The 18,671-nt window shown below is 42.9% G+C and overlaps 1 protein-coding gene across 2 annotated transcripts; it reads left to right on the top strand.

The window, feature by feature from the left end:
• Positions 1–371: 371 nt before the first annotated feature.
• On the top strand, positions 372–14,318 carry tom1l2b (target of myb1 like 2 membrane trafficking protein b). Of its 2 annotated transcripts, XM_080541564.1 has the most exons (15): positions 372–439; positions 1,100–1,184; positions 2,037–2,115; positions 2,345–2,494; positions 3,320–3,454; positions 3,694–3,966; positions 4,290–4,406; positions 4,687–4,820; positions 5,220–5,268; positions 6,902–7,073; positions 7,333–7,453; positions 7,642–7,720; positions 8,987–9,046; positions 9,656–9,692; positions 10,978–14,318. In XM_080541564.1, exons 1-15 carry the CDS (start codon positions 388–390, stop codon positions 11,133–11,135), a joined length of 1,701 nt encoding a protein of 566 aa, XP_080397690.1. In that variant the 5' UTR covers positions 372–387; the 3' UTR covers positions 11,136–14,318. The 2 variants fall into 2 exon arrangements, with proteins under 2 accessions (XP_080397690.1, XP_080397691.1); XM_080541565.1 differs by lacking the exon at positions 8,987–9,046.
• Positions 14,319–18,671: the final 4,353 nt, after the last annotated feature.

Raw genomic sequence — 18,671 nt, 5'->3', positions numbered from 1 at the left:
TCTTGTTGACTGTGTGCTTTGTAAACATCAATTGTAAGTGTGTTGCATTTCACAATGTACTATGCACAGATTATATCAAACATTTCAATATGCCCAAAAAATATTTTTTTGTGTTAATTGTGTTTATTGATACATTTTTCATAGCGAATAATTAATTTAGTCTTGTATAGATTTCCCCTGTGTCCTACAGTTGTAGATGTATTAATTAATGCAGCACTTGATATCGTTTGTTTACAATGGTCAGAAAACCAATGATGGACAACAATATATGCCCAATCACATTCACAGCTAGGATGCTTCTAACCAATGAACTCGCTCGATGGGCGAGGCTTACTTCGTTTTCCTCATGAACTGTGACTTCGTATAAATTGTTTGTTGTCGATCAAGATGGAGTTCCTTCTGGGAAACCCATACAGTACCCCAGTGGGGCATTGCATCGGTATGTATTTCTAACATAATGTTTTAATGTACAGAACTCATAAGGTTACAGTATTGTACATTGGCTACCGGGACAATTGACCAGCAGGTCCTTTAAATGACATCTATTAGCTTTCCTACGATAGCTAGCTAGTTGGCTTGCTAGCTTCAGATATATTGGTGAACAACCGACGGCTAATTGGCAACATGAATTGAATGCCTAGGATGTGTAGTGTCATCAATACATGAAAACAATTGCTGTCTAATGAATGCCTCTGTTGGTTCATTGTCTTATTGCTAGCTTGCTTGTTAGCCACTGAGTTGACGTTAACAAGCTTAGATGGCTAGCTATGTAACAAGTTAGCTGCCTAGCTAGGTAAAGTTGTTGTCTTGTCACCTAACGCTAACCATGGAGATGTGGTAGCTAAAGTTAAAACCAGCTGAGCTACATGCACATTTGTCAGGTTGTCTCCAAACCCATGGTGTAACCAGCTAGCGTACACACACTGCTGTGTGATAGCTAATGTACTTACAAGACAGTCCGATTAATAGTACAACACCGAATGAACACGAATCGTGTCAACAGCTCTCAACGCTGGTTGGATATTATTGACTTCTGTTGTGTTTCTCTCTGTTGCACACTTTGACCTGCTACTGACTTGTTCTTTACTGTTCCATTCAGAGAGGGCTACCGATGGCTCCCTCCAAAGTGAAGACTGGGCCCTCAACATGGAGATATGTGACATAATCAATGAAACAGAAGATGGGTGAGCAAAGCCAAAGGATTGCTGTGTAGAACCGAGAAGCCTGCTAAACCCTCGAGGCTTTTGTCCTAGTGACTTTTATGATGTCAACATAGCTTCCTTGGTGAAAAGGCCACCCTCTCTTTGCCATGCTTCTTATCTAAGACATAGGCCTATCAGAACATTAATGATGATGATGATGGATTAAATCCAAGCTCTGCTTTACTATCTAACTGGTCCATTAACTTTGTTTGTCCCCCTTGTGAATACTTCCTTGTGTTTTTCCAAGAACCCTGTTGTTTATCCTCTCTCCATTTCCCTCTGTGATTGAAGTCCATCGCCTGTTTGTTATGTGGGTGGGAACTGGGGCCGGTGGAATTGCCCCTAGTACGCCCAGTTTAAATAGAAGAAACTACAAAGCACTCTGTGGATCTGTGGAATCCAAGGGGGACAAAGTCTGTCCCCACCATTATAGTCTGATGAGTAATTTAGGGCCGGTTTCACAGACAAGGCTTAAGCCTAATCCTAGACTAAAAAACATCTTCAATGGAGATTTTACATTGAAAGTGTGATTTAGTCCAGGACTAGGCTTAAGCCTTGTCTCTGAAACCGGCCCATAGTGTCTAGACCACAGACCTATGTAAGCGTTGACTGTCAAGGGATTCATGCACAATTAATCAATCAATCAAATTTGATACACAAATTGTTAGTATAGACCTCTGTGGCTCATTCATAAGGATGCAACCAACCGTTGTTTTCAACCCTGCAATTTCCTTCCTTGAAATGTAGTACAGGTAGCCTCTCACCATTGCCAAACATCCCCTTCATGTCCCCTGATGTGTCCACCTGACCCTGTGCTGTGTGCTGTGTCTACAGGCCCAAGGATGCTATGAGGGCTGTGAAGAAGAGGCTGAATGGTAACAGGAACTACAGGGAGGTGATGTTGGCTCTGACGGTGAGTGAGTCTGGACAGGACATCAGGATGAGCAAGGTGTGCACAGGGTGTGGGAAGAACCCTGGCTTACTGTCAGTTGATCTTGGTAGAAGGTGCTATGATCATCATCACAGTTACGTAGTTATTGACCCATTGTGGCTGATGTGGCTTTTTCATGCAGCTCTTGCACCCGTTGTTGATATGTCCGTTATCCGTGTTGCCTTTTTAACCACACACCTATCCCCCCCAGGTTCTGGAGACATGTGTGAAGAACTGTGGTCATCGTTTTCATGCCCTGGTCACCAGCAGGGACTTCATCGATGGGGTGCTTGTCAAAATAATTTCTCCAAAAAACAACCCTCCCACTATCGTACAAGATAAAGTGCTCGCCTTGATCCAGGTAAGGGAAAATTGTGTGTGTGTGTGTGTGTGTGTGTGTGTGTGTGTGTGTGTGTGAGAGAAAAAGAAAGAGGAGGTGCTTGCATGTTAAAGCATGTATTTTACTTTGATTACACATGATTCATTATACCAGCTCTCCATGATGAACAACACTTCTGCCATATTTTTAGTGAAATGATACTTCACTTAGCCTAACAAGTTCTGGTGCCGTAAGAGAGACTGGATAAGGCAGTGACAGCGAGCTGTGGCAGAGAATGAGCTGTGGATGGAGTTACCTTTGGCTCTGCAGCCCTGGGAGATCCACTGTTCTCTAGGCTGTGCCCGAGGCCAGTAGAGGTAGAAATTGGAGGACAGGCTCATGGTAATGCATGGAATCGAATTAGTGTTTGTTACCATTCCTCATTCCATTTTTTATACCATTCCTCTTGCCATACCATGCATTGCAATGAGCCCGCCTGTCCTCCGACGTCTACCTCCACCTGCCTCCACTGCTCCAGACATATTGCGCCAGGTGTTCTCAGGTTACCAGGAGGAGCTCAGGTAACTGTGCCCGGATCCGGTGGCCTCCAGGGTCCTGTTTCCTCTGAGATGTCAAGTGTTTACGGGCAGCCTAGACGTACTGTAGAACACCAGGCATAAAGTTAATGAGGAAACAAGCCAGTAATGATTCCTCACAAGACCTTCGTATCAACTTGTGCAAGCACAGTTTTCCCCACACACTCCAAATGACTCTTGTGCTCTCCTCCCCCTTGTGAATACTTCCTTGTGTTTTTCCCTAAGAACCCTGTTGTTTATCCTCTCTCCATTTCCCTCTGTCCTCTCTCAGGCCTGGGCGGATGCCTTCAGGAGTAGTCCAGACCTGACAGGTGTGGTCCACATCTATGAAGAGCTGAAGAGGAAAGGCATTGAGTTCCCCATGTCAGAGCTGGAAACTCTCTCTCCCATCCACACACCTCAACGGGTAGGACACACAGGTGTCAGTTGGAGGGGAGGGTTTGTGGCCTTTACGTCAGGGATATGTACATTGAGTTGCTATGAAGCATTTTTAAATATAGGTTTGAATTGCACGCAAGTCTCTCTTTATATTGATTCCGAGAATCAAGCCAGTATGTTGTACCTACAAGCATGTTCAACAAGTATGTAGGAATTTATAGCGGTTATCGGGCTGGCTCATGACACTTTCTTCCCCCTCTTTCACAGTTGTCGAACGCTCCTGAGGTGGAACAAGCCACAATGAAGTACACTGCTCCTCCTCAGCCCCATCCCCAGCCCCCTTCCCAGGCTGTCAATGCCCCACCCTTCTCTGTCAATGCCCCACCCTTCTCTGTCAATGCCCCACCGTTCCCTGGGTCTGTCCCTCCCAACTACTCTGGCGCTATCCCTCCCACCTACTCTGGCGCTATCCCTCCCACATACTCCACCCCTCAGGTCCCTATCCACGCCGCTGGGTCCATCAACCCCACCCCTGAACAGGTACTTTTATCAAACACCTTTGTCTATACTGTGCTATACTGTGCAGTGCACATACAGTTTGGCTGCCTGATGGGCACTTTTATTAAGATAAATCAATGCCAGGGAATAGCAGTAAAGATAAATGTAGTTACCTGACAGACATTTTGGAGCACCATAAAAATTTAAATAAATCGCTTAGACATCAGAGTTGAAAGATGAGGAATAACACCCATATCTGTCAAGAAGCTCTGAACCTGTCCTGATTGTGTGTATTACAGGTAGCAGAGTGATCAGTGTACAAGTAGCTATAGATTGTTTCTTGAAGTTGTCCCTCTGGCTCCCAGATTTGCAGGCTGCGCAGTGAGTTGGACATTGTGCGTGGCAACACCAAGGTGATGTCAGAGATGTTGACGGAGATGATGCCTGGGCAGGAAGACCCCTCAGACCATGAGCTCCTGCAGGTGAGACCCTTTGCTCTCCAGAGGCCACTAGAGGGGGTGCTACATCATTTTATTAGAGCATTTTTTTAACCAAATACGGTTTAGACGCCCTCTGTCGGTTCTGTATACATTTGTATAATTGTACGCTGGTTACTCCACTCATTCTACGAGAGATCTAGATGAGGAGATATCTACCATATTACACCTATTCATTTTGTCAACGGGTTCCCTCAGAGCTAGACCGTTGACAGTTGTCTAATAGTTAGTGGGTGTATTCATGTGTGCGTGTGCGCGCGTGTAGGAGCTGAACCGGACGTGCAGGGCCATGCAGCAGAGAATAGTGGAGCTCATCTCCTGTGTCGCCAACGAGGAGGTGACGGAAGAGCTGCTGCACGTTAACGATGACCTCAACAACATCTTCCTCCGCTACGAAAGGTAAACCAACGCACACACACACACACACACACACACACACCCGTGCGCACACATACACACATGCTAAGTAATATCACCTAGTAATGTAAATTGTTGACTTCTGTGCCTACATTCACATTTTTAACCATTTAGCAGACGCTTTTATCCAAAGTGACTTACAATTAGAGATTACAGGCACAGTCTCCCTGGAGCTCAGTGCCTTACTCAAGGACACACTAGTGGTGGTGTTCCCAGGTGGGATTTGAACTCATGACCTTCTGATCACCAGTCCAACTCACTAGGCCACTACTACCCCTGTGCTCTGTGTGTACACTGGCAGTATTGGAAGCTCTCACGTCTGCTCAGTGGAAGGCTTAGATCTGCCTTCAGTAGTGGTGATGAAGTGTTTTTCTCCCCCAGGTACGAGAGATTTCGGTCAGGCAGAGCCTCCCAGGGTATCAACAATGGGGTGAGTCAACTGCTCCAGCTCCAGGAAGTAAAACATCCAATCACTTCTTTATTTCTACATGCTGTATACATCTATGCGAATGCATCACGCTACTTCATTGTGGCACGTTTTCTTACCTCACACTTGTTTCTGTCAATCTGTAACGTCAAACCTTGTCACAGGTCAACCGTCCTGTCTAGAGATGCATGTTTTCTGTCTGTCAGTACCGGGATTGCCATGCCCGTCAGTGGAGGCCGGTGGCGGTAGAAATCGGAGGACGGGCTCATTGTAATGCATGGACCGAGGAATTCCCTGCATTACAATGAGCCTGATCTCCGATTTCGACCTCCCCCGGCCTTCCCTGATGCCCATGCAGTGTTGCACCCGCATGTTTACGGTATTTATGGTCTTCCCTTTCTGTTTTGTGTCTTTATGGCTAGCTGAGGCAGGCAAGTATGAAAGTCACCCAATGAATAGTATGTTTTGTATTTTGACCCTGAGGGACTGTTAAAACATGACTGAATGATATGGATCCGTCCATCCAATTTGCTCCATATTAGCACGTTTTGACCATGCAGCCCTTTAACAGATCCAGACCCTAGAGGTAGAGATGGGTTCACCTGCCTAGGGAGTAAGATGAAGTTGCCTCTAGACACTAGTCTATGGTCAGTTTTGTGTTACCCCACCCCACCCACCTCCCCTTTTAGGAGGGTAAGCCGATCCTAGATATGTGCCTAATATGTGTAACCTCTACCTGGGATGTAAAGAAGCTGTCTCTCCTTCTGCCCCCCCCCACCCTCCACCAATCTTCCTTAAGGGGAAGTGTGTTCTCTCACATTGCCAAAACCGCCCAGACCAAAGGTCATAGCTGTGATAAGGAAGTGAATGATGAATGATTCCACTCCTTGGAAATGACTGATGATGAAATAATATCAACACAAGCTATTGTTTCAACATTTCTTTCAGCCGCACCCAGAATCTGAATAGGACATTTATCTTTTTTACTGCTAGATGACCCCCTTAAGAAAATAAACGTCCCATAATGAGTTGCTGTCCCTCGCTCATGGACATTTTCATGCTTTTTTTGTAATCGAACCTATGATTTTCCCTAACTGACCATACATGTTTTATTTGCCTGTAGTTTTCTGTTTTTAACCCGTCATGTGAAATTGCTGAACAAATGGAATGAAATTAGAGGGTTAACTCACTAACTGCCAAATAATTCCGTAACACTCACCACCTAGAGTGCCAGGTGTTTTATGTGGTATTACCACATGTGGTATTTATGTGGTAATACCTAGCAACAATACATTTGGCTACAAAATGGAGCATCATAATTTATGCATTTTTGGAGAATAAAGTCACCCGTGGCACTTTAGTACAATGATAATTTTGGGTGACATTATTCACCCGTGGCACTAAATGAGTTAAAGTCCTTTATTTTATTTTAATGGATGTTAAGGAAATAGATGTTTTTCTTGTCTGGAATCGAGTCAGAGGCCCCTGAAAGAGCGGCCTCTCCTCGGGTCTTCTCTTCAAAGTGTGTCTTTCTCTCTCTACCTTGCCCTCTCTACCCTTGTGTGTGTCTCTCCTCTCCCCCCCCACCCCTCTCTCTCTCTCTCTCTCTCTCTTTCCCTCCCTCCCTCGTTCCCAGGTTCTCAGCGAGGCTACAGAGGATAACCTAATTGACCTGGGCCCGGGGTCTCCGGCTGTGCTCAGCGACATGGTGAACGCCACGCCCCCGTCCAGCCTGCCCTCCTCCCTCTCCGCCCCCGCAGGCCGCCCCTCCTCTCCCGCCTCTCTGGCCTCTCGACTGGCTGGGCTCGGTACGCGTATGTTACTGTATATGTCACATCCAAGTCCATCTTACACTCTCTGCAGGCATCTATTTTTTCTTTGTTGTTGTTCATTTGCCATTCATTTATAACAGGATCTTAAAGTCATATTTAATTGAAAAGCTGTTGCTGGTACAGTATCCATCATTGTGTGTGTGTGTGTGTGTGTGTGTGTGTGTGTGTGTGTGTGTGTGTGTGTGTGTGTGTGTGTGTGTGTGTGTGTGCCTGCCTGCCTGCCTGCCTTCCTCAGACGTAGGTGCGGATAGCGTAAGCGGCACCCTGAGCTCTCTGTCCAGCTGCAAGCCTCTTGCAGATGACTTTGACATGTTTGCCCAGACTCGGACTGGAGCTCTGACAGAACCACGCAACACGTAAGAACTGCTGAAACCATCTATGTAACCACTATGTGCATGTCTACTTGCATATGGAGCCCTGGTTTTACTTAGAAGACTGCTGACATGAATACAATGTACGGTAATTAAAATACTGCTGACAGGGAGAGAGAGAGAGTGATCTCCATGGCTTTACCTTGTCCTAACTGTTCATGCCTGACTCTCAGGGCTCCTCTCCTTGAAGACACTCATGCTGTAGGCGGGCCCCCTCCAACTCTGGAGGTGCGACAACCGAACGCAGGAGGGGTGAGTGGGCTTTACCCAAACATACCAGCAGTGTTCCTAGAACTCCCATACCCTTATCCCCACTCTCCTGATAACGTATGTGTGCAGTGTGCTGCTACATCGTCTAGGCAAGACATTCTCTCCCTCTGCTTAGTGTGCGTGTGTTGTGCTGTTGGCCCTTCTCTGCCCTATAAATGCTTTCTAGCTAGAGATGCTATGATTAATTTATAGAAGTTAGGGTTTCATTCGAAGACTTGGTTTCAGTACTTTGGGACTTTTACATTGTGATAGCTGGCTCTGGTTGTGGCTGTTGGATTAGCTCGTGTAACAGTGGTGAAATGTATCAAATGTTTGGCTTCAGCCGAAATGTTTGCCTATGCATTTAGTTGAGCCAGCGTTTGTCCCTTTGTGAGACTGTTGTTCATCTTGAATGGCTCTTACTGACAGTCGATTTGCGGACACTAGTTGGTTTATCTGAGCTTGACTTCTACATTAGTCACACACTCACCTTTCCTGCAGTGGTATTTACTAACCAAGGTGACTGACAAGGATTTGAGTCTGGACTAGAATGTAGGCTATTCCCGCCCCCTGGGTAGTGCATGGCCCTTGCTTACGTTCTCACGACATTGCCAACGTACTCACCAGTGGAGGCTGGTGGAGGTAGGAGAACAGGCTCATTGTAATGCTTGGAACCATTTCTTATTCCATTCCATGCATTACAATGTGCCCGTCCTCTGATTTCTACCTCCACCAGCCTCCCCTGGTATAATGTCACACAACCAATGAGGATGTTGCCTGACCATATTCATCACCATTAGGGGTGGGCATCGACGATCGATAATTGATCGATAAGGATCTTGGTCGATCACAAAATAAAACATTTGGTCGATCACAAATTTTTTTTTTTTTTTTTTTTTTTTTGTGATCGACCAAATGTTTTATTTTGTGATCGACCAAGATCCTTATCGGTCAATTATAGATCGTCGATGCCCACCCCTAATCACCATTGCTGCATGGTATAGTTTAGTGTGTTTGTTTATGTTTGTTTGATTGATCAACATGCAGTGATGCTGCATACCATTGATCCAACAAAGTGGTTTGCATTTTTTCAGTTGATATGAGTTTCAAGTATTTATTTATGTTTATTATAGTTATGTTGATTTTTCTTTTTTTGTTGCTTTTGTTTCTTCTTTTTTCTTTTTTTGTTTATTTTGGGGCGGGTCTTTTGTTTTCTTTCTTTTTTTTGCCTTTCCTGTGGCGCGGTTTGTCCATGACGTTGCCCCGTAGGTTCCCGCCGGCCAGTCCTCTGTCATGGATGACATTGAGGAGTGGCTGTGTACTGATGTGGTGAGACCATCATGATTTTTATTCTGCCTGTTTTTCTTTCCTCTTCGCCTCTTGTTCTGTGCCAACGCATTTCACCTCCTCTCGCCTTTCATCACTTCCTCGTCCTTAACCAATCACGTATCACTCCACCAACACTAATGGTGTTGGGCGCAAATGACCGTGACATTTAGAGGTCATTTCTCTCTTTTGTTGCATGGTGTTTTTGTTTTAATACTCATCTCATGGAAGCCATCCTGGTAACAACGTGTGCTTTGGTGAAGTCTTCTAACCAGAATGAAGGCGAGTGTTGTTAATGGGAGGTTGGTGCTGCCACGAGCTTGGCCAGTACTGTACATGAGAGCTGTTCCCTGGAGACCCTGCCGCTGTGAGAGAGTAGAGTCTACCCCGTGTGTGTCTGTGTGTTTCAGCTCGGCAAAACTCTCAAGTCTTTGCTGCTGCATAATGAATTGCGTTGGATTGTGTTTTAATTTTGGGTGGTACAGTGGTGTTAACTTATTCCTGAAGGGTGCAGGGGGTTAGTGCAAGGGTTTCTCATTGACACCGTTTAATTGCATGAAAAGAAACACACCGTGGTCCCAAATTTGACACTTTCTTTCTCATCCTCTCTAGCAAGGAGATGAGGGTGAGGAAGGGGTGACCAGTGAAGGTAAGAACACAGTCTCCACTTCATGCATGTGTATTTAACGTTAACTTTGTGACACGTCATCAAATGTACTGTAGGAGTTGAGCGGCTGTGTATTGGTACCAGGGTTTCCGTTAGAAAAAATTGGCGCCGGTCAACGTGTCCGGGAAGATTTCAATTTACCGGACAAACGTGAGATATTCCGGTCATCATATTAAAATATAATATAGCTGTTTGTCGCGGTGATTACTGTTGTGTAGCCTATATATGCCGTTTAATGTCTATTTCTCATCCGATACGATTAGATGCGAGCTATATAATAAATATAATAATATATAGGCTTTCATGATTCGCATGCACGCTATGCCATATGTCCAGCGCTGAACGCGCGCCACACTGGGAACTGAACAGACTGCATCGATCAATGAACGGACTCCATTACGTTAACTGAAGTCTGTTAAATTGTTTGGGATTAATGTGAGTTTTCTATTTTCTCTTTCCAGTTTTACCCTTTTTTATCAATAAAACAACGTCATTTCTATAACCAGGTCTTGCTGGTTGGGAAGGCATTCAGTTTAGCTGCCTGTCAAATCATACTTAATCGGACTCGGGAGTATGACAATGAGGAGAACATAACTGTTTATTGAGAAACAATTGATTGGCAGGCTGGGATACGTATATAAAGAAATACCACAATGTCTAGATTTATAACATTTTATTGAAAAGTGCAACATTCTCATATTCGTTGCTCCTCTCGTGAACAGAACATTTTTCCTTCCCCATCTAACGCTGTTTCGCGGAGTCATCATCATGCCGGCGTCAAATCATATAATAATAAAAGAAATATATAGCATGTAGTATATTGCTATGTTTAGCATAGATCTGGGATTGATTGCTATTGCCTCCGTAGCATTACATCTTGACAATGTTATCATCGATCGACTAGTGTGGTCTAGTTGTCGTTGGGATGCTGAATAAACATGCTCGTTGAACGTTGCTCCAGAGACCCGAGTATTATTAATATAAAGTATCTTGTAAGTCAGAGAGAACAACAAGACACAACATAGCCTATATAGTCGTCTTTTTTAATCTAGAAGGAATCAGAATGTGACAATTAAACTTTAGCGAATTGTATTCAAATTGTGCTTAGAGGGAATTATTTTCACCGGACATTATGACCGAAGAGGTTTAAATATGTCGGACTTCAACATATTTTACCGGACAAAGACCGGTAATTACCGGTTAACGGAAACCCTGATTGGTACGTGTGCCTCTCGTCTCTCACCCTCTCACCCTTTTCCTCCCCTAGAATTTGACAAGTTTCTGGAGGAGCGGGCCAAAGCTTCAGAGATGGTGCCCACCCTCCCGTCGCCCCCCAGTGGTGACCCCGCCGCTGCTGCCACCGGCACACCTGGAGGCAGTCGTAAGAAGGCCGACAGACCTGAGGATGCTCTCTTTGCCATGTAGACCTCCTCTTAACCTTTGACCCCTTGCCCCTGACCTCTCTGAAACCCCCCCCCCCCCCCCCCACTAGCTGAGCAGCGGTGTCCCCAGACAGTTGTGTGTCACACACACACACACACTCTCTCTCTCTCACCCCCCACCTCGGATCTCCACCAGACCGGCTTATCCCCACTCCCCAGCTACACTACAGCAATTCTGTCCGGGGTGTGTCCTGCTCCAAAGGATTCATATTTTCACATTCATATTTGCTACAAATCAAGCAAAGGGAACCTACATGAAGTGTCCATTTTGATATCTCATGATGAGCTCCTCTGAAAGTCACCAGCGTCATTGGGGACAAGACCTCTGTGTGTTCCTGAAACTCTCTGTCAGTCTACTACGCTCCCCTACGTGTTCAGGAGTCATTCTGGACTACTTCACCCTCTGACAGACAGCAGACTAACAACAGCGATCTAGTTAACCTGCTCTCTGTGTCTGAGGGCTTGTTTTCCTTTGAAGGATGATGATACCAACCGTATCCTGATCCATTATGGCCACATGGAGCCATTTCCATCGCATTCCCTTTCTGCATGCGTTGACGGATCCATCCGATGTGGAAACCTTCCGTGGATTTGTAGGTGGTCAAAGGGAACCAGATGCGAACAACAGGGAGATGACATCCAGTATCTGAATAGGGAATATGCTGGGCTGTTTCAACATCTGTTTTATGATGCATTATCTCTTGCCCCATACATTGACTAGTCCTTGAATCACAATCTTTTCTCAAGGTTTATGGTTATTTTTATTTTTTATTTGAGCCTGGGTCTGGTGTACAACTGTAATGACTAATGTTGAGTTTGTTAGCTGTATGAATATTCAATCAACCAGAATAAGGGACAATGATGGTGATAAGGCTGCCGTGGTGAACAAGTTGATTTCGATGTGTCTGGTAGACCCCCCAGCTAACTAAACATGTCAAGGCCTGGCCCTAGCCTCGAAAGGGTAACCGATCAAAAGGAAATGGAACTGAAAAATATTTAATTCTCAACTATTTGACATTTGATTTCGCACTACAATATTAGGGCATTTGGTTTTAAGGGATGCCGTCCAGTAGCTTGATTGCCTTTAAGGCAAGCATGCTCTGATATTATCTGCATAATCAGCATTTTCGTTTTACATTTGTTTTCAGATTATAGGCAATATGGGATTTCATTTTGGAGAGCTGCATTTTATCAGTCTGAATTATTATTTGGATTGTTACTTTTCGTTGTAAATTATTTTGATTAAGACAACTAAATGCACTGTCATCGTGGTTATGATATATTATTGAAGTGTTTATTTTAACGATCAAATAAGTAGTAGCCTATTATCTGACAATGATTTTCTGTTTATCCATATGCTGCAACACAGGTACCATACTGTTGGTGATGCAAATGCTATGGTTGTACAGAAGTTACAGTTCAAGCTTGATTGCATTCATAGTGACTCGTACTTTAGCTTTCCTTACCACAACATCCAGTCAGAGGTGATATCAAGCTGTCTTGGGGGTAAAAGGCTCATAATGGCTTTGAGGTTTTAACTCCAGAATTGGTACCATACTGTATGCCCTATGTGTGATGTTACATTTATGGACCAAAGTTTTGCATAGTGGATTTGAAAAAAAAGAATGTTTTGAAACGATGGAATAATTAGTACTTTATAGCGAACACAGGAAATGGGGACATAAAGCTCTCTAATTTGAGAGTGCACTGGTGTCTATATACATATATTCCCCTCACTGTAAAAGCAATTCACACTACATTTTAGTGCAATTATTTTATTTTATTTCTTGTGTCATTGCCTGTCATGCCCCTCGCCCCTCCAAGTTATGTCGTCATCTCAGCAGTAAGGATGGGAGACAATTCCACAGAGGAATTGGCAAATGTGTATGTTGTCGATGTTATCCATGCTGCTGGTGTGGCATGACAACTTTGAGGCTGCCTACTGCCTAGTCTGCTCAGATACTCAAGTGATTCAGAGGGGCAATTAACATTTCTGACATAATGGTGCTGAAAAGAGGCTTTTTTTTATGCTGACGTTTTATTCGGTGGAAGGTGGAGCGTCTCACCTTTTAGCAAACCTCACATTTATGCTTTCAGAAATGACAATGCTACGGTATAGAAGGAGCCAGAACATGGAGTACTACAAATCGAGTCACTGACTCGCTCTCTTGATGGTGATAAATGGTGTTTCTTTTACAATCACAATGAGCTTAAAACAAATTAACACTCGACAGTCACTATATTGTTATTTTTGAAAGACCTAGTCGTGTGCGTTGGTTGATCTGTAAGATGAGAATTGTTGGAAAATATTGACAAAAAGTGTAGGAATAATTTATTTAGTTTTATCTTCTTCTGTTCTATCAGTATTGGAAATTGTTTTATTGTATAAATGCAGAATGAAATTAACTACTTTATGGGACAGACTGAGTTGACATGTTTATTGTTTTTGTTTATGGAGTTCAAGTGTTCCTCTTCCCTAGTATACAGAATACTCTCTATTTAATTTGACTTTACCCAGTAAGTTTTTTGTTTTTAACTGTAAGAAGGAAACATGTTTGTTTGTGTTTGCATCGTTTGTGCATTGATACTGTATCTCTCTTCGATCTTCTGTATCCATGTCATAATCTACACACCATAAGATTAAGCCTATACCACATGACAATACAACTCCACAAAACGACAAAACAAAAAGAACCTTGCTTCTATAAGACACAGAAGAAGTGTCCTCATTGCACATCATGGAAGATAAATCCATTACTCTTACCCTGAGGAAAATACTTTACTATACGTTTTTTGTGTTAAGTGTGTGTGCTTTTGCCATACTGTAAAGCAGTAGCCCTGGCCTTGTTCTGGACAGTTGATCAAAAAGTATGAATGGAACCAAATGACTGTGTGTGTACCTCAATATACATAGAAACATGTATATCTTGATATTGGTCTGGCTTGCTCTGTGGAACGATGATCTTTATATTGCATCATCAAGGCAAGTATCGATGTAAGCTTGTCTGTTAGTCATCTCCAAGCCTGTTCCATGTGATTTGGTAATACAAAAAGGGACATTGATAAGGGAGGTTATATGTGCTATCTGCTGCTGTTTCCTGGGTCTCTCTCTTTCTCTCTGTATTTTTTGACTCATGCATGTGTTGAGCTCCAATAAAACACTAGCAGCATCTTATCTCTGAGATTGTTTTTTTCTTGCCTGACAGTTGCATCTTTTTGACAGATATCCATCCACACTAGACATTATCATTCATACACACATACTATACTATACATAAATTGTGTTCTGTTTCCATCTCATGACACAGCTTCACTAGAATGAGAGTCTGTTTCAGACCAAGGAGTCAAATGTAACTCCTTGCTCAGACATACTGTATATAATGCTGTACAGTTGAAGTTGGCCTTTAGTAACCCCTGGTCATTCACCTTGCTATGGAGCCCCCCAGGCACTCAGACCCATTCCTTCCTTAGGGGGGCAGGCCCACACAGACAGTGGGCTAGGGGCCCTCCCATTGGTCGTTTGGAATCACCTCATTCCACAACATGGCTCCTCACATTCTGCTCCACTTGCTGGTGTATTTTCCCGGTCAAAAAGAGGGGTGTGTCATTGCACACTCATGCTCTGCAGCAAAGGGTCCCTGGCTGAAAAGAGTCTTCTGAAGTGCTGTTGGTCACACTTTTTAATTTAATAATCTAGTAGATTTGTCTGGATTTCTTTTCTATTTGAAAGGTAAATATAACAGTTTTTTTTTTTTTTTTTTCATTAATACAATCATATTTTAGTGGATGGATTGATAGTGTTCGCATCTGGTCTGAAACTTTTTCTGGTAGTGCATGTCTTTTGTGCATGTCACTCTTATCAAGATTAGAACATTTCAAAATCCAACTTTCAAAACTGCTTTCTCTGTATGTATGTCAAATGATAAACAATCTTAAAGCCTCAATATATCCGCAACAGATCCTTTCAGAATTCTATCCCAAAGAAAAATTCTGCAGCTTAATAGTCATGCAACATGAGGTGAAGTACGGTATGTTGGTATTGTTATGTGATAGCAGTTAGTTACACAGCTTATAGAGGAAAGCAGTGCCTGTGTGAAACAGATACTCTTACAACCCTTCTCAGAGATCACCTAACCTCAATCAAGTGAATTATTAAAAGCAAGGAGAGAGTTATTGCGACTACTTAAAACAGCACAGGGAGTGTGTGTTGTGTGTGTAGTGGAGCCAAAGAGTAGCATACTCTTTAACAATAATATTGAAGCATAGACACAGAACTATTCTAACTATGTGTATTGAAGCATACACCTGGTGCCCGAACAAGAGGCCTATCAGTGTGATTCTAAACTTCCAGAATATTCATCTAAATTCTTCCCTATATTTCTAGGAGCTGTACTGTTTGCTTTGAGCCATGGATATCTGGAGAAGATGAGTGGTGGGGGTGTAAAAAAACACTCGGGCACATATCTAGAGCCAGATTACCTTCCCAGATCCTCACTTTACAGTAACTATTGAGGGGGGAAAAATACAATGCAAATACAAAACTGACCCAAGATCAGCATCTAGGGCAACTTCACTGTATACCCTATCCAGTAGAGTCATACTCACTCCACACTGATCCGTGAGCACCCCCTAGTGGACAAATGAGAGAACTGCTACCTGGGTGAGCGAATAAGCGGCAGTGCTTAAAGAGACCGTCACAATGAACATCAACCAGCCAGCCCTAGTCCATCATAGTAGAGCAGAAATACCCAAATGGCTACAGAGCTTACCTTGAAGACTAACTGGCTGAACATAGAGTATATCATAATGGCTGTTTGTTAGACCTCTATGCTTTCCTTAGGTGTCGTCAGATAACAGTTGGTGAACAAGAATAGAACAGACTAGAATAATGCATTTTATTGCTGTTTAACTGTGGTCGACAGGATGTGGTTTGTGTTGCCCAGGCCTGTGGTGCATTGTAGTTGCATTGCATGTGTGTGCGCTGTGTTCAATGCTCCTGCTATGCAATACAGACCTGGGCCATAATGACACTCTGAGAACCTTGTGCGACGCCATGAGTGGCCTCATCAGTGTTACCTGTAAGGAATAATACAAGTAAAATGAAAAAAATAAATAAAAACATGATTACCTGCCATCATCACCCTGCAGTCTGTGTAGTCTGTTATGTCCACCTCTCATGATACATGCAAGTACAGTAGCAGTATTTATTTTAATGATAAATAAAAGGATGATAATTATCAACTCTCGACTGTTGTGAAATGTGGGTCAATAAGATGCAAGCGTGTCAGTGGTGTTCAGACACTTTTTGAAGCAGGCTGATGTTTACCCCCAGATGCCTTCACAGATAATTTTCTTGAAGTTGGTTTACATGATGTTGGATCAGTAACAACTGGATGTCTTAGATTGGTCCATCAAACGTTGGAGTGGACATGGTGTTCTAGGCCTCCTCACCTCGTGGTGCTTCCTCAGACATGAACAGTATTCTGGAAACAGCTGTTGCATGGAAATTGTGCTTTATTTTACAGTCTGTTACTGAGTCCATACCGTCTACTGTGAAATGAATTATTATGTAATTACTTAGTGATTAATGAGAAATTACATTGCGTTGGTTTCTTAAATATAATTTGGTACCAGGTAATTACCACTTTTGAACATTCATATTCTCAATATCCACAAGGTAAGCACAAGCTGAATAATGCTGTTATTACAGAAGCACAATTTCATTCCAATTTTTTTTGCTGCTAAGCCCTGAAATATTTCTTACCTCCCGTGTTTTTCACATCCCATTTTACACCCTTCTAGTCATTTAGTAAAAACAAGTTCCCGGTTTTCCTAGCAGGGACATTCTAATACCAGTCTCAAGTGACGGGGCCTTAGGATCTACAGTAAATAGAGTATAAATGTAAACACGTCTACAAGTGACATTGATTGACATCTAGAGTTGATGTTCTTATTCAAAACACATTCAAAAATCCATTTAAAGCTGTGGCATATTTCATCCATACCCTGTTGAATTTACCCCCTCCTTATGACTTGTATATGGGGCTTCAAATGGCAAAGGGTGAGGCAGTATGTATGTGAAAGCTTTTTTCACCTCTGGCTATTTCAACAATCTTCATTAGCTTGTAGCTAATCCTGGTATCATTAGCCACTGGTACATAAGCGTGCCCCTATCACAGTACATCCTCTCCCCACCCCCCTCAGACTGCCTGCTGGCTCCCACCATAGCTCAAGGAAATGATGGTTGTTAGTCAAGAACTGAGAAATTACACAGCCTTCCTCATAAGTAAACATACACTATTTATTTGAAAAAACAAACAACACACAATATCTATAATTACCTTCATTATAGTCACGGCAAGAAGTACTCCTACGAATGAAATCCAATTACTAAACAAATGCGTAAGATTAAATTACCTATTTATGTTTATGATTTAGTTGTTATTAACGATGCAGATCATTGATTTCCCAATTTCCTCATCCAATCCCACTCATTCTGCCCTGAGCTCCAAATTTCAACATTAGTACCGTCCATACCTGCAAGAGTGGTCATACAGAAAATCATAAACATGATAATGTTATTCATTTTTCACAAACCAAAGTTCCCCCACATTGGCAAATATTTTTGTGAAACTCTGTTATGTATTCTGAAATAATTAAAATACCTTTTGCCTCAAACTATGAAAATAAGAATGAATGAAACAATGTGAAACATAGACTTACATTTGGAACAGTCCAAATAGAATAATTTAATAGAGGCCATTCACAGACACAGTTTGAGCCAGCAGCTACACAATATGAAAATTCATTGACAACATAATATGTGCATTGACTTTTAGCCTGTGCTTTCTCTTTGGTGTCTAAAAGACCCAGCCTTGGAGCACTTTATGCTAAGTTAATTTACCCAAATATATCCATGGCCCAGCACCCTACATCAACGACTTTGTTAATGGAAACCTGCTGATCCATAAACCTTTGTGGTGCCAGACGGTGGCTCGGGGGCAGTGCAGATATGAATGTTAATATCAATGATCGATCAGAGGATTTGCAAGGAGGCATAAGGTGTTTAATTATAATTGAGTCGGGGGTAGTGCTGTTATGGCGGCCCGTATTTGAATAGGGTCACATCTCGGCTCACCTTGCAAGTGTAATGCTATATTAAATGCCACTCATGTTAAGTGTGTTGAAAGCCCTCCTGATGTAGTCATGGCGTAATATAAAGGTTAAATTGAAAAATGTCCCTTCAACAGCAGAGAAACAGGCGATGATTGATATCCCTTGCAAGGGAAATAAATGTTAGCAGACCCCTGCTTTTACCTCCTATTTCTATGAATAACGTGTATTGTAATGGACTGTCTGGATTGTAGCAATCTTACAGGATTTGAAAAGGTCAATAGGGAAGATTTGGAGAGCAGGTTGGTCAGCACTGATTGAGCCCCATCATAATTGCCTTCAATCACAACATGGATTGTACAGATTGTAACTGTGGTAAGAAAGGGATTGTCGGTCTGCAAAAATG

This window comes from Nansenia antarctica (assembly GCF_963989245.1).
Source record: "Nansenia antarctica genome assembly, chromosome: 11".
In the NCBI taxonomy this organism is placed as follows: Eukaryota; Metazoa; Chordata; class Actinopteri; order Argentiniformes; family Microstomatidae; genus Nansenia; species Nansenia antarctica.
The sequence above is the reverse complement of the archived record's forward strand: the minus strand, read 5'-3'. Positions and strand labels throughout refer to the sequence as shown.